The 16,298-nt window shown below is 38.9% G+C and overlaps 1 protein-coding gene across 5 annotated transcripts in view; it reads left to right on the forward strand.

Moving 5' to 3' along the window:
* PPM1B (protein phosphatase, Mg2+/Mn2+ dependent 1B) overlaps positions 1-16,298 on the forward strand; it is a 92,885-nt gene that overhangs the window by 64,257 nt on the left and 12,330 nt on the right. For 3 of the 5 annotated variants that reach the window (XM_029937273.1, XM_029937274.1, XM_029937275.1), the window contains exons 3-5: positions 907-1,024; positions 4,347-4,458; positions 4,855-4,912. In XM_029937273.1, the coding sequence (XP_029793133.1) occupies positions 907-1,024; positions 4,347-4,458; positions 4,855-4,912 (288 nt within the window). Of the gene's footprint in view, positions 1-906; positions 1,025-4,346; positions 4,459-4,854; positions 4,913-5,604; positions 6,542-15,181; positions 16,255-16,298 lie in introns of those variants that run through there. The other 2 variants (XM_029937272.1, XM_029937276.1) reach the window with 2 other exon arrangements.

Here is a 16,298-nt window from a genome sequence, read left to right on the forward strand (position 1 = left end):
GGGGGGAAGACAGGTGGTGGTGATGGCGGAGGGCACTTGAGGGGAAGAGCACTGGGTGTTGTATGGAAAACAATTTGACAATAAAATATTATGGAAAAAAAAAGTAATATACCTATAGGAAAAGTAATGAGAAAGTTTAAAATTCATTTTTCATAATCTCATGGTAATAGTCTTTTTAAATACGGATCATTTGTCTGTGATAGTGTGATTAACAAGACAGCAGTAAAATTTGTCCTTAACTTAGCAGTTTTAGCTCTCCTCTGCAGACTCTGACACTCTTTGTGATTCTGTTTAACAATCTGATGGCTTTTCTTCAAAAGTTCTTATATCTGACTGTAGCATTTTAGCCATCCAGTTACATTCCATTGTTTGCTGCTTTCTCAGAATGGTTTAGAATCTGTTTTCTTCTCGGCTTAATTGTCCAGTATAGTGTCTTGGGTATCCTAATGATCAATAATTTTCAGCAATGTCAAATTCAGTGGAGTTTTGCTAGCATTGCAGGGTAATTAGCCAGGAGAAAATTACACGTTTGTTTCTGAAGATGCATTTTGGGCTTAAGCCACTTTGGGAATATGTAGCCTTGAGTGGGAAACAGAGTTTAAAAGATGTAATGCATATAAAGATATCTTCATTTCCTCACTGTGGAGTGCTGGTGGGTAAGAAAAGGTACACAGAATTAAAAGTCGTAGAATAATTACATATCTACCCCTATCTAGAGATCTGGTTTCTTCAGGGAATGCTTCAGATATTTCTTTGGAATGGAAATGAATGCGTCGATTGTGTGCATTCTGGTGATTTAAATAAACTATAAATGCTTAATGTAATTAACTCCATTTGGAATTAAATAATAGGAAGTTGCTGGACTTTAGAAAGGTAATTCTTTCTTTTTCTTTCTTGAATATACAGGGAAGTCGAGATAACATGAGTATTGTACTAGTTTGCTTTTCAAATGCTCCCAAGGTCTCAGATGAAGCAGTGAGAAAAGATTCAGAGCTGGATAAGCACTTGGAATCACGGGTTGAAGGTAAGTAAGAAAGGCGCTTTTTTTTTTTTATTTAGAAGGAAAGGAAAAGTATTCTCCCTTGTGTATCAAATAGTTCTTTTAGACTTGTGAAAAAATGACTAAGTATCTCAAAACAAGGCCTTAAAAACCAAGCATCTGTCTGCCTGAGATTTACGGTCACATCTCGGACCAGCGTGTGGGAATTGATTAGCAGGGAGAAGGCAAGTAGGTCTGTTATACCCCCATGGAGAAAAATTCGCAAACAGTCCGTTAAACCTTACTATTTTATTGTCCCTTTTCTTGGTTATATTTTAGTAGCCAGTGAGGAGTTCACACAAATTTGCCTCCAGTCATGAACATCAAGTGTTACAATTCCACTAATACTAATTCTCTTCCCCTAAGTTAATCGTAGAAATTCATTCCCATATGTTTTTATCTTCCTGATAAGAGTTAGCATTGATGTTGTGAAAGGTTATTCATTTTAGAGTTGACCACTGATCAGTGTGGGGACTGGGGTGACAAACACACTGCCATTCCCCCCTCCTCCTCCCACTGTCCCCATCAGTTGAAAATGCACAGGTAAGTTTTAACTCCCCTGAGACTTAACCAGAGCAGTCTTCTGTTGACTGGAAACCTCATTGACAACATAAACAGTCAATTAACGTGTATTTTGTATGCCCTGTATATTATGTACTGTATTTTTACAATAAAGTAAGCTGGAGGAAAGAAAGTGTTATTAAGAAATTCTTAAAGAGAAAATACACTTACAGCGGTGTGCTGTATTGGAAAAAGATCTGTACGTAAGTGGACCCATGCAGTTCAAACCTGAGTCATTCAGGGGTCACCTGTACTTATTTTTTACCCTTTTATTTCTCAATCATTTTAAACTTACAGGAAAGTTGAAAAAAACCAGGAGAGCTCCCATGTACTCGTAGTACCTTTTACTAGATTCCCCATTTTGTTTACATTACAATTCATTTGACTTCTCTCTATATATACTTTCTATAACAAACACACCCATATCCTCCCTCCCTTCCTCTCCCTCTCTCTCTCTCTCATTGTGGCAGTGTCTGGAAACAGTTTTGGTGTCGTAACTGATAGGATGTCACCAGCCTCTAGTATGGACCAGAGGCCAGGCATGTTGCTTAGCATTTTGCAGTACACAAGACAGCCTCTACCACAAAACTGTGTCTGGTCCAGGGCTCCTGAATGGCTCAGTTACTTAAGCATCCAGCGTCATCTCAGGTCACAGTCTCACATAATCTCACATGATTTCACAGTTTGTGAGTTCGAGCCCCATGGTGCTGACAGCTCAGAGCCTGCAGCTTGCTTTGGATTCTGTGTGTGTGTCTGCTTTTCCCCCACTTGGGAATTCTCTCTTTCTCTTCCTCTCTTTCTCAAAAATAAAATAAACATTAAAAATTTTTTTTTGTCTGGTCCAGAATGTCAGTAGTGCCAAGACTAGAACTCCTGTACTGTAAGATTATTAACAATTACAATCCTACCTCCAGGAAGCCCGCAGTCTTCTGATACGTGAAATATATGCAGTGGAAATGTGTCGTGGTGCAGCTGCTCCAGGCTTGGGTCAGAGATGCATTTGAGAGAGTGACATAGGACGTTGAAACCTGAAGGATGACTATGAGTGAACTGTACAAAATAGGTTGGTCGGATTGTTGTAAAGAGTGTAGAAGTACATATGAAGATCTAGAGGCAGGAGAAGGCTGCTCTGAACGGAGCCTTTGGGGATAGAGCGCTCAGGGAGAGTCGAATGGGAGTGGTGAAAGTTAAGGTCAGAGTGAGGGCTTGGTGAGGTGTGGTGGCTGCCGAGGACATGGCTTTTTTTTTTTTTTATTTTTTTTAATGTTTTATTTATTTTTGATACAGAGACAGAACATGAGAGGGGGAGGGGCAGAGAGAGAAGGAGACACAGAACCGGAAGCAGGCTCCAGGCTCCAAGCTGGCTGTCAGCACAGAGCCTGACGCGGGGCTCGATCCCACGAACGTGATATCTGACCTGAGCCAAAGCCGGAGGCTTAACCGACTGAGCCACCCAGGCGCCCCGGACACTGCTTTTTTGTTGTCTTCAAGTTAGTTGGCACTGTCTGATTTTTAAGGAGTGTGTGTGTGTGTGTGTGTGTGTGTGTGTGTTTTAATATTTATTTTTGAGGGAGAAAGAGACAGTGTGAGCAGGGGAGGGTCAGAGAGAGAGGGAGACACAATCGGAAGCAGGGTCCAGGCTCTGAGCAATCCACACAGAGCCCGATGCAGGGCTCGAACCCACGAACTCTAAGATCATGACCTGAGCCAAAGTTGGACACCCAACCGACTGAGTCACCCAGGCACCCCAAGGAGTTTATATCTTAACACTGGCCAGATAATTGTGTTCTAGAAACCTGTTTTCCATGAATTGTAAATGGAACATGTAAATGTTTTACTTTCTTCTAAGCTTCAGCAAGTTCCATGACTTATTTTCCTTTTTTTATTCTAAATTGTTGTGGAACATTACTACTTAGGTTTCGAAAACCTTATAAAACGACATGGATGTACCTAGAAGTCATTATGCTAAATTTTGAAATAAGACCAAGAAAGACAAACACCTTATGTTTTCATTTAAATGCGGAATCCAGAAAACAAAGCAGAAACAGAAGCGCAGTCCTGGTTGTGGGGAGCACACTCATGGCTGCCAGAGGAGGGTAGGCTGACAAGGTGAAGGGGAGGAAGAAGGGCGAACTTCCAGGTCTCAAAGAAATCACAGGGCTGAAGAGCACAGCCCAGGCAGCCGAGCCAGGAATGTTCCGCGGACGTCGTACGGAGACCACACTTGCTGTGGCGAGCGTTTCTTGATGTCTGTTACTGTCGGATCACTGTGTACACCCGAAACGGATATAATACGTCAGCTGTTCTTCAATTAAAAAATCTTATACAACGATTTTTATTTTTTCTCCTTTTCCTTCCAACCCTTATCCATCTATCTTTTTTTATAATTATAGTCGTAATAACTTCTGAATTTTTATATAAAATTAGATCAAAGTTAGAGACTTTCTCATATAGCTGTACAAACAGGGATCATTTTTAGTGATTATAAACCGTTTCACTCAGTGGCCTAGAGCAGAGTTTTCTCCACTGTCACTGTATTGTAGACCATTTCCTTTGTTTCAGATTTTGCTTTTATGTATGCACATAACTTTTTATATTACTTTTTTGGTTCCTTCTATGCTAGTAAGATAATGTTTGCTTTTCTTACAGTTTAAAATTGATACTACCAAATAGTACCCCTTGTTTCACTCTTTGTGAAATCCTGAGTTACCACGTTAATTTAGGAACTCTTTTTACAAACTTGCAGAAATTATGGAGAAGTCTGGTGAGGAGGGAATGCCTGATCTTGCCCATGTCATGCGCATCTTGTCTGCAGAAAATATCCCCAATCTGCCTCCTGGGGGAGGTCTTGCTGGCAAGTAAGTAGAACGAAAAGAACTAATTTTGAGTTCATTTATAATTAGTAATTAAGTAATTGTGGGTAAGAACTATATCAATTATCTCAAAACGAAATGGGTTGATGGTTCTTTTACTAGAGAAGAACTTTAAAATTTCATCCAAAAGATATTTTTTTAGAGGGAATTATTTATCCTGTGCTTTGAAGGTGAAGGTCCTATTTCCTTGATAAATGAGAACAAATTTGGGGTGTGCTGGATCAAATTCTGAGTTGGAGTGAAATGTAGAAACTCTGTTCCTGGCAAGTGTTTAGGGTGGCAATTAATTTTCGAGAATAGTCAAGGTGAAGTCTTCTCTTAAGTACTCAAGCTTAATCATTGTATGCAATTTTAATAAAACTGAAGCATAATTTTTTTTAGGCGCAATGTAATTGAAGCTGTCTATAGTAGGCTGAATCCACATAGGGAAAGTGATGGGGTAAGTTTTATTTCATTTCTTAAGCATTTTAAGTAATTTTATAATGTAAATACTAGATACAATACATTCACATAATTAAATCTATAATAAGATATTAGTACTTTTAACGTTAAGGAGTTAAAGTTTAAGGAGATGTATTGAAACAGAGATGGAGATACAGTTCTGTTCTGTAGATAGACTTCTCACTTAATGGGCACTGAGTACCTACGTGCTGGGCTGTACTTACTTCCTCCCTGTGTGTCTGCCTTTCCTTCTCCTTCTCCCTTACATCTTAATTTTGAGGCAAAGAATGTGCTTTGAAGTATTTCAGTTTTTTCTCCTTCAGCAGGCTGCTACCATCACTAGAACATAGTGATAGAGAAATTGTAAAGACCTGACTTTTCAGTGCCCCTGTGTGCCCAGTTGAATACCTAAGGATAATTTCTTTCTATCCTTAATGTTGCCGCTGTGGGTATGTGCGTTGCGCTAAGATAACCATTTTTGTTGTTTCCGGCTGTGCTTCCTCAGAGCAGAGCTCTGTCCCTTTACTGTCCTTTACCGCTGTTGATGTGCTGTCGGCCTCGTCTCTAGTGTTCTTGATTTATCTTAGTACTAGTGCCAGGAGACAAAACAGTGCCCTCTTCTTCGTCGTCTTTTTTTCTTAATTGCCCTATACTTCAAAGTCAGTAATTCAAAGAAGTATTTTCTCGTAGGGTTTTCAAGTTTTCGGACGTCTGTAAATGAGTAACTTAATTTTTAACACTTATGCTTGAAAGATTTAAGGGAGTCCAAGTTAGTAATGAAACTCGTTGAGAAGAAATAGACTCACCCTGCAAGTCTCCGGGTCCTGGTGGCAGGTCTTGAAAGAGACGTCAGCCACTGCTAGAAACTATGTATCCTCTCAATGGCACTGTATTCATTATTGTGCAACAATATCCTCTGTTTCTTTTTTCTAAACAATAAAAGTATCCTTGCAAAAAAGGAACATTTTACAATAAAGACTAGTGAGTTGAATAAAAGTGATACTGTATATTGTCAGTAACAGGATTTATATCTTGGTCTAGAGCAGTGGTCCTGAGTCTTTCTTTTGTGTTCGGCACCTCAGAGTATTAAGAATTGTATCTAAAGCTAGGAAAATTAATTTTAAAATATCACATGATCCCTTCCGAGAACCCTAAATCAAACAGATGAGGAGAGAACGTTGCCGTGGCTGAAAAGCTAGTCATAATTGGGTGGTGGAGCGAAGAGGCTGATTTCTTCAGCTAGATTATAGGTTCCGCACAGCATCCAGTACCATGGTTAGGGGAAATAAACCCTTGGAAGCTAGTTACTGATTCATTACTAGCGGAATAAGTGCTCCTGTTTCCTCACGTGTGTGAAAATGTAACCCCGGTGTGTAATCTTAAAAAAATTATTTTGGTGTACCCGGCCGGCTCAGTTGATAGGGCATGTGACTCTTGATCTCAAGGTCTTGAGTTCAAGCCCCTCGTTGGGGGCAGAGCCTACTTAAAACAAATTAGTTCATTTTGCCTTACCAAGTTTCTTTGTCCCTCAAAAAAGTTGGCTACTTTTACTCTAGATATGATTTTTTTTAATGTTTTTATTTATTTTTGAAAGACACAGACAGTGTGAGCAGGGGAGGGTCAGAGACAGAGGGAGACAAAGAATCTGAAGCAGGCTCCAGGCTCTGAGCTGTCAGCACAGAGCCCGACGTGGGGCTCGAACCCACAAACTGGAAGATCATGGCCTGAGCTGAAGCCAGACGCTTAACCGACTGAGCCACCCAGACGCCCATAGATACGATTTTAAAAATGCTTCATAACCTGAAATTAACATTGGGATTAATGTTTTAAACTTTTTTAAAAAATAGAAAATACTTATACATAGTAGCTCTATAAACTGAATAAACAAGCAACAGAGCCATGAAATGGAAGAGAAATTCTCAGGATGAAAAACTGGCCTTGAATAGGATTATTATATGACTGTAGAAGAAGTTAAGTTAATGGATGAGCTCTCTAGTTGCCAGCAGATGAAACGCAGACAGTCTATCCTGTGGTGAAGCAAGGTGGCGGGGAGACTGCAGAACGTGAGGCATGGTCCTGTCTCTGCCGTCAGTGCAGCTTGCCATGTCCATATAAACACAAAGTTAAAAGAATGCAGTGTCTCACATCATTTGGTAAAGAATAGAAAGAAGTAACCGAAAGAATAGAGAATGTGATTAATTGCCATGTGAATTGTACACTGATTGCCTGGCAAGTCCGATTTGCAGCGAAAAGAGGGGATTGGAAGAATGATGAGAACGACAGACCAGAGGAAGATGGTGGCTCACGTGGACGGGAGAGGCAAGGACGTCTTTAACATAGAAGCCATCTTTAAAGGAAAGGCCTTATTTTGACCAGAGCAAAGAGCTGCTGTGGTTAAACAAAAAAAAAAAAAAAAAAAATTTTAGGATGTGGGCACCTGGGTGGCTCAGTCAGTTGAGCGTCTGACTTCAGCTCAGGTCATGATCTCATGGTTCATGAGTTTGAGCCCCGCATCGGGCTCTCTGCTGTCAGCCCAGAGCCGGCTTCAGAATCTCTGTCCCCTTCCCCCATCCCTCCCCTGCTTGTTTCCCTCTCTCTCTCTCTCTCTCTCTCTCTCTCTCTCTCTCTCTCTCTCTCTCTCTCTTTCTCTCTTTCTCTCTTTCTCTCTCTCTCTCTCTCAAAGATCAATGGACATTAAAAAAAAAAAATTTAGGATGCCGGGAAGTAATTTTGGAGAGACTGGAGAGCCCCCCACTCCCACCGTTTTTGTCCAAGTTTGTTTATTTGTTAGAGAGAGGGAGGGAGGGGCAGAGAGAGGGAAAGAGAAAGAATCCTAGGCAGGCTCTGTACAGTCAGTGCAGAGCCCAGTGCAGGCTCCAGAAGCTAAAGCACTGAGAGATCAGGATCTGGGCTGAAATCAAGAGTCATATGCGTAACTGACTGAGCCACGCAGACGCTCCTGGAGGGGTTTTTTGAACTTTATATATATTACAGACAGGAGCCTCCATCTGTTTGGAGCATAAGAATGCTAGACCCAAAGGAATATCTCTGGTATTTTCATCTGTTAGAAACATGTGCAGTGTTAGATTAAAGAGATGCTGGCAGTCAAGTAGTGAAATAATTGCAGAGATTAGATGATAAGCGTAAACTCATTATCAGACAGATAGTGGATTAGAGAAACTTCCCCTTTTTACTATAAAAACTAACTTTTGCGGTCCAAAGTCCTATTTTGGGAGATATTACTTCACCCTTTCAGATAATCATGACCTTAGAAAAACATTGAACTGTAATATACCAGAAATTATGTAGCAGAAATGTAATACACACACACACACACACACACAGAAGCAGGAAGAAAAATGAAGTCACTATAAGTATTTAATTAAGTTTTTGCCTCTCAACCTCAGCTGCTGTAGCAGTGAGTGAGGCAGAGATGTGCTCCTTAAAGCCTCTCCCCTTAGTTAGGTGTGTGCCGTGTGCAAGATGCTGTAGGCAAGTGCGGTGGCGGGAGCCCAGGGTTAGCTTACAGAATGAGAAAACAGCATGGTGGAAATCCAGAAGAGGAGCCAGGGGGAGCATTTTGTAAAAATTGTTTTTTTTTTTAAATAACAAAAAGTAAAATTTTGTCCAGATATTCAAAACAAAAGAGGGGCACCTGGCTGGCTCAGTTGATTAGGCACCCAGCTTAATCTCATGGCTTGTGGGTTCAAGCCCCACATCGGGCTCTGTGCTGACAGCTCAGAGCCTAGAACCTGCTTCAGAGTCTGTGTGTCCCTCTCTCTCTCTGCCCCTCCCCAGCCCACGTTAGGTCTTGCTCTCTCTCAAAAATAAACATTTTAAAAAATTTAAAAAATGCTAGTCAGAGTTAATCTGAGTTGTATTTTAGGTTCCTAAGATGTCTGCTTCCTGTCAGAGACAGAATTATCTGGCTGTAAATGCCTATAAGTAATACCAATGGAAATAGGGTTCATTTATTTTTCTTATATTAAAAGAAAATCTTGTGGATAATGTATTTCAGAAAGGTGAGTGGAATGTAAGTCAGAAATGAAAACATTTAAAACATGTTCAGAAAGTTCATTATTTAGAGGGGTCTTCTGAAGTTGTTTACTGCATTTGTTTTTTAGTTTACCCTTTTGGAGTATGTTCAGACATCTTAATGCAAGCAGTGTTGATATTTTCCCACCTATTAAAATCTTGGGAAAAGATTCTAGCAGGAATTATTAGGTGGTCTGTGAATCCCCAGAAAGTTTTTGAAAATGTGTTTATGTGTGTACATACACAGTTTTTAACAAGAAGTATAGAATGTCTGCGGTTTTCATCAGTTCCTCAAAGGAGTCTGTGACCCCAAAAGAATAATCACCTAGAGGACCAGAAAAAGTAAAACTGCATTTTGCTCCAAACTGTTCTGATATTAGGCAGGGTTCTGAGATGGTGGCTCTTTTCTTCTTCCAAAATGCTAGGTTGGGGTGCCTCAATAGGTGGAGCCTGTGACCCTTGATCTTGGGGTCATGAGTTCAAGGCCCACTCACGGCATATAGATTACTAAAAAATAAACTATTTCATTGATTTAGGTTCTGATCTCTTTTTAAAAAATGCTAGGTTGCGTTTTATAACTAGAGGTAGAAATTTCTGTGAGATCTGGGGCTTGATCTGATTTATTTATGGCGATAGTCCGGGCACCCACAACAATGCCTGGCATGTGGTTAGAACTCAGTAAATACTTGTGAAATAAGAGCCATTTCTATTTATTAATTTCCATTTGTTTGCTTAAGGCTTCCTTAAATCATATATTTAAAAAAATAATTTGAGGTTGCTAATCTGTATGAAAGTATATTTATAGTTTATATTTTCTATGGGAGAATGTTGTTCTTCCTTCAAACAAGACTCAAAATACTTTTTAATTAGTATATTACTGATCGGGTAGCCATATATGTTGATGATTTTCCAAGGGTAAAGGGGGTACTTGCACTTGTCCAGTTGTTGGATATGTGTAGAGTCACTCCCTTCTTTTACAGGTGAGCCTGAGGGTCAGGGAGAGGAAGTAGTTTGTCTAGGTTGCAAAGCTAGTAAATCCTACAGCAAGAATTTCAGTCTATTCTCTTTACACCTTTCCGTGTCACCTCACCAGGATATTTAGAGATTACATATATGTCTGTATCTCCCCACTTTACCATCCATGAAAAACCATTCCCCATTCTTTTGTGAATCTCCTGTTTAATAGTCTTAAGATATTCTGGTTTTGAAGAGGAGTCTTTCATAAAAGTTTTGAAACTATGTAGTCAAGCCCGATATCTTATCAGTTATTTTTCTTTTTTAAAATAGTACCCATTTTTATTTATCCTGATCCAAAGTTTTTTTAAGGCAGTTGAATTTTTGAGAGGCCAGGAAAGACCTGACAAAAGCACAAAAGAATCTCAGTGTTCTGTTTCCACGTTAAGTTTTATGTACAGTCTTTCTTTTGATAAATCAGATCAGTTACAATAAATATAACTGCTTTTACATTTTTATACAGGACTGTGAATACTAGTTTCTTGACAAATTGTTTCCTTACTGTTTTACTTCTCAGAACATATTTATGAAGAAGGTATACACTATTTGAAAATACGCTGAACTTTAGTCTGGTTTTAAGGCTGGTATGCTTCTCTAAGCTGTGTGGTCTTGACCATGTAATGCGTCTTTAAAATTATTTCAGATTTATTAAATTTTACATGATCCTTGCAAATAATAGCTAATTAGATTCTTCCTTAATCATTGTTCATTTTATCTCATGAACTCATTGTTGAGAATTTTTAGCTCTAAAAATTATTTTTACCTGAGAAGCAGAGGATAGGATTGTACCAAAAACACAGCAAATTCTTTACTTTTTTCTCCATCGTTTGGGCTAATCATTTGAAGAATTTTGCTTTTGGCAACTGCATTAACAAATGCTGCAAGTAAATACTAGCTAAATTGCATCTTCTAAATGTGCTTAATATTTTCCCCTTCTGTTCACTATCTATATTCCAGTGTCTTACTTGGGATAAGGCATTATTTTCTTGAGAGATTTAATTCTTTTAAACTATTTGTCTAGAAGACTGTGAAATTTTGAAAATAAAAACAGAGAGTGAAGTTCTATATTCTCATCTCCATAATTGCCTTTCATTTAGTTTCCAGAATAATTTTAATCATCCCCTCTAATAGGGTTTCTTTTTGCCCTATAATTTCATTAGTCTCTCTGTATCAAGGAAATACATTGTAGACTTAAATGTGCAGTGATTTGCGGCCCACTTCTACAACAATTTAAGCAATATCTCTTCAGTGAGTTTCTATTTATATGGAGCATTTGCTATGCAAAAACGGTTACCATCATGTAGTCAAAAGAACATTCAGAGGGACATCGATGTTGATGATGCCTGTATACAGGCTGAACTGTGTCACTTAACTAGCCTTCTCACTCTGATAAATAACTTCAGTCTGAGTTTATAACTTTCTTCATCTATAAAAATAAGGGTAGCAGTACCTGTTAGGTAGGATACCTCTGAGGACTGAATGAGATGACATGCACGAAGTTCCAAGCACAAACATTAATTACAAAAAGGAATATGAAATTCTCTTTACCTCAAAGAGTTTACGGTCTAATTGGAAAGACTTATGAACAGTTCCAAGGTAGAACTAATAGCTGTAATAGATGTACAGTCATGAGGTGGGGTGTATATGAGTTCAGGTTAAAAAAAAAAAAGTGCGGCCAAACAGTAGGTTCTTTTTCTAATATGAATGCAAATCCGTAAGAGAGTTGTAGAATAGTATTGCGAAGAGTCCAGTGAAATGGCTGGGGAAGAGGCCTCACCCCTCCATCTTTTATCCAGCACAGTAAATTACATTTCCCTTGAGATAAAATGACTTTTCAGTGTGGTCATTAACTCAAGTTCTTTTCAGTTCAGTTGCTCTGTGATGCCAGCCATTGTAAATTCATCCCAATTTGACCTACAGATTTGGGGGGGGGGGGGGGGGGTGTGTGGGTGTGGGTGTGTGTGTGTGTGTGTGTGTGTGTGTGTGTGTGTGTGTGTGTGTGTTTTAAAAGCAACTCCTCCTCCCCTAGCACTCCTACAGTGTCCACAGGTGTCATGTGGAGAGCAAGAAGTGCTTTATCTTTTGAACCCCCCAAAATTGAAATACAACCAATATAACAACATTTTTATCAGTAAGCTCAAGTAAGTGGAGTCTGTAGTGGAGGTTCTGTGTATCAGAATCACCTGGCAGGCTTTAAAAAACTCACCCCCAACCAAATGAACCTAAATATCGTGTGATCAAACCTTAGGGGGGCACTTGGCTGGCTCTTGGAGAAGCCTGCAGCTCTTGATCTCAGGCCATGAGTTTGAGCCCCACACTGGGTGTAGGGGGTACTTAAATAAAGCTTAAAAAAAAGTTTAAAAAACTCACCTTAATGCAATGAGTCTGAATATCATTTACTAAAACTTTAGTATCAATACAATTTTTAAATCTTCATGGGCAATCCTGGTATGAAATTAGGTTGATCATCACTTCAGAATTTGTTTCAATATCCTAGAAGGGTTTTGGTTTTTTTTGTTTTTTGGTTTGTTTGGTTTTTTTTAATAAAAAGGGAGTCTTTGGTTTGAGTGTTTTGGTTTCAGGGGTTGAGGTGGGGAGAGTCTTATGCCCTCTATTACAAGTTCTTTGTGATAGACTATCAAGGAGCAGATTTCTTTTTGGAAACTTTGATTACAGACCGGTAGGGTTTGTGATTAGCAAGCATTCACCCAGTTGTTCCTGCTTAACCTTTCCTGAATAGATTCAAATGAGAAACTGCATATAGGGAAACATGTTTATTTAAAACAGAAGGAAAGGTAAGGGAGAAAAAAAGAAGAATCTTAACAGAGCACATTTTATTATGTATTCTCCACACAGTAAATTTTGCAAATTAAGAAAAAGTTATTTGGGGCCACCTGGTCGGCTCAGTTGAAAGAGTATGTGACTCTTGATCTTTGGGTCGTGACTTCAAGCCCCATGTTGTGTGTAGAGATCTTAGAGATCTCTTAAATAAATAAAAACCTTTTAAAAAATAAAAACATTAAAAGTTATTTGACAGTTAACATACTTGAGGTAGAAAATTGGAGAACTCAGAGAAAGTAAAGCATCTATGACTTCACTGTCCCATTGCCACTACTTGTTTTCCTTTCCTTGCAGGCATTTTACATGGAATATTCTAAAATGAACAGATACATAGACATATACATACACATAAAACCTATGCAATGCACAGTATCATCTCTTGCTTTTTGCCACAAGGGCACTTCCCCCCCCCCCCAAAGTGTTTAGATGTCCTTGTTTTTCTAATAAGCATTGCTCTTTATTATGTGGTTACATCAGCATATCTTTGTTTCTTTGTTGTGGAATTGTAGAATATCAGTTTCCAGAGATGGTTAGAGTTTGTCAGATCATCTAGATCAGTAACCTTTTTTTAGTGTTACTTTCCCAATAATTTTTTTTAACATTTATTTATTTTTGAGAGAGAGACCAAGTAGAAGTGAGGTAGGGGCAGAGAGAGGGGGAAACACAGATTCCAAAAGCAGGCTCCATGCTCTGAACTGCCAGCACAGAGCCCAACTTGGGGCTCTAATTAAAGACCCATGAGATCATGCATGGCCTGAGCCGAAATCAGATGCTTAACTGACAGAGCCACGCAGCCTCCCAATTTCCCCAAAATTTATGACTGAAACTCCCAAATATATAGAAGAATTGAAATGATTACAGTGGACACCTAGATACCTTCTCCCTTGCTTCAACAACTGTTAACATTTTACCATATTGGCTTTATCTCTGTGTATGTGTGTATATATACACAACTTTTTCCCCCCTTTCTTTCACTGAACCTTTTGACAGCACATTGCAGATATCATATTGGCATATTTTGGCATGAAGCTCTTATAAAAATGAAGACATTTTGGGGGCCCAGCTGGCTCAGTTGGTAGAGCATACAACTCGATGTTAGGGTCATGACTTAAAGCCCCACATTGGGCGTAGAGCTTAGTTTAAAAAAAAGGGGGGGGGGAAATGAGGACATCTTTCCTACCATAAATATGGTATTATAACTATAATGCAATTATCATACCTAAGAAAATAAAGATTATCCTCTGGTGCCACTCCAAGTCCAAATTTTCCCAGTTGTCTCTAGAATGACTGCTACAGTAGTTATGTTAAACGATGGTCTGATCAGGCTGTTACGTTATCAGTCAAGCATATTAATGGAGTCTGTAACCAAGCCCCTACTTCCTTTTGTCCCTCGCTGCTGAGAGAGAGTCTGAGGCAGCTTTGTATAGCATGTCCTACATTCTGGATCATAGGATTGTTTTCTTGTGGTGGCCTTTAACTCAGGCCTTTATTCCCTGTTTTCCTGCAAATTGGGAACTCGCTTTATTAGATTATGTTAAACATGCTTGGCAAGAACACACAGGACACGGCCCTGTACTCCCTCACGCATCACGACAGGAAGCACACGATGTCAGGTTCTTGCTTTTAGACTGTCAGCCTGACTGCGGTCTGCTTTGATGTGGGAGTGTGTGCTGCTAACAGGATGAAGCAGCTGCTATTGTAGAGACCTGTGTGTTTTCCAAAATGTAATATAATAGGAAGAGACTGAGTAGTTTCCTATTCATGTCTTATTATCATGTTTAAAATACTTTATTTTTATCTAGAAATGTTTTGATTGAAATCTATTAAGTACAAAAAGGAAATAACATTCTTACCCACAAGCGCATTAAAATTTCCCAAAAATCCAGTTTAAATTTATAGAGTTTTGCATTTTGTGTCCCCTCTCCTACCTGTCAGTTCGCAGAAGTGATGGAGAAACTAATGTTCTAATGGCCTGCTTTTCTGTCCTTTCCTGTTGCTTGAAACACTAATTTCCTTTTGTGCTAAGCCATTATAGCCAATTACTGTTTTTTTCTTTTATAAGTAAGTCAGTTGTAGGAAATGCTTGTGTTGCTGTTGAATTCTAACAGCAGAGTAAATTTCAGATGGAGCTTTCACATGACAGTGTGGAATAAGATGTACACTAGTTAATGGTAATTTGCTAAAATTGACTCGATATTTCAGTCGGAAGTGTTTCTTGACACAAGTAAGATTTGATACTTATTTATAATGAAATGTTCTCATGCTCAGCCCATCTTACTCGTGGTAGAGAAATGAGTGCTTTGCTGTGTTATGCTATGAAATACGTGTGATCTCCTAGTTTGTCTACTGACACTGGGGTCTTGAATCTTAAAAAAAGGCCTCCGAGGAAGCAGAGGAAAGTGGATCACAGGGGAAATTGGTGGAAGCTCTCAGGCAAATGAGAATTAATCATAGGGGAAACTACCGACACCTTCTGGAGGAGATGCTGACTAGTTACAGGCTAGCTAAAGTAGAGGGAGAAGAAAGCCCTCCTGAACAAGCTGCCACGGCTGCTGCTCCGGACAGCGATGCTGGAAGCCCAGTGACAATGCAGGAAGGCCAGACTGACTCACAGAGTGCTCTTGCTGAATTAGACAGCTGTACTGAAGATGCGGGGGCAAAGCTGAGTGGTAAACCACTATGACCCGACTCCGCGGTGATACTCTTGTGATCCTCGATTTGATGGTTTTACTTAGGAAGTGTAATGTATGCATTTATAGAACCGTTTTGTCATTTGAAGCCTTGGTCAACTAGTTTTATTACATTCATAGAGCCTTGTGTTTTTCAGAAGGCCTTTGCATACACCTTTCTCAGATAGCTTAAAGAGACTATTTCTAGAACTTTGAATTTAATAAAAGTATATGTCATTTCATACTGTGTGCCAGAAATGAGGCTACTAGTTATTCAGATCAGTAGTTAAAGTCATACTAGATAGGATTAGAGATTACTGATAAGTGAGATTACGTTATATTGTGGAAAAAACTTGTTACTGAAGAATTATATTGCTTCACATTATTTTACATATTAGAAGACTCATCGTCAGCTTTGTAATAAATTTGTGTTTTCTTTAGTAATTTCAGTTCCTCAAAGAATGGCAGATGCCGGCCTGTACTTTTATTTTTTTTTCTTTTCAAGGATGATAAGTTGTGTGTTCTTTGACTTGTTTATATTTTACATCTCTGTAGTTTTATTTTTAGAAGTTCTGAGCGATTGCATATGTGGTTATTTTTCCTTTCTCTGTATTCTCTATTGAAACACAATTTTTGAAAAATCTATGTATTATTGATACAGCTTTGGTTTGTACATTCTGTGTAGCCTAACTACATACATCAAAATGTATGTCAACCAAGTGTTTAGAATGAAATTATAAGTGTTCAAGTCCAAATAAAGCATGTGATGTGGAATAATCTATGCATGTTGTACTTATTTTAAAAAAAAAAAAATTTTTTTTAAAC

The sequence above is a fragment of the Suricata suricatta genome, chromosome 4 (assembly GCF_006229205.1).
Source record: "Suricata suricatta isolate VVHF042 chromosome 4, meerkat_22Aug2017_6uvM2_HiC, whole genome shotgun sequence".
Taxonomy (NCBI): domain Eukaryota; kingdom Metazoa; phylum Chordata; class Mammalia; order Carnivora; family Herpestidae; genus Suricata; species Suricata suricatta.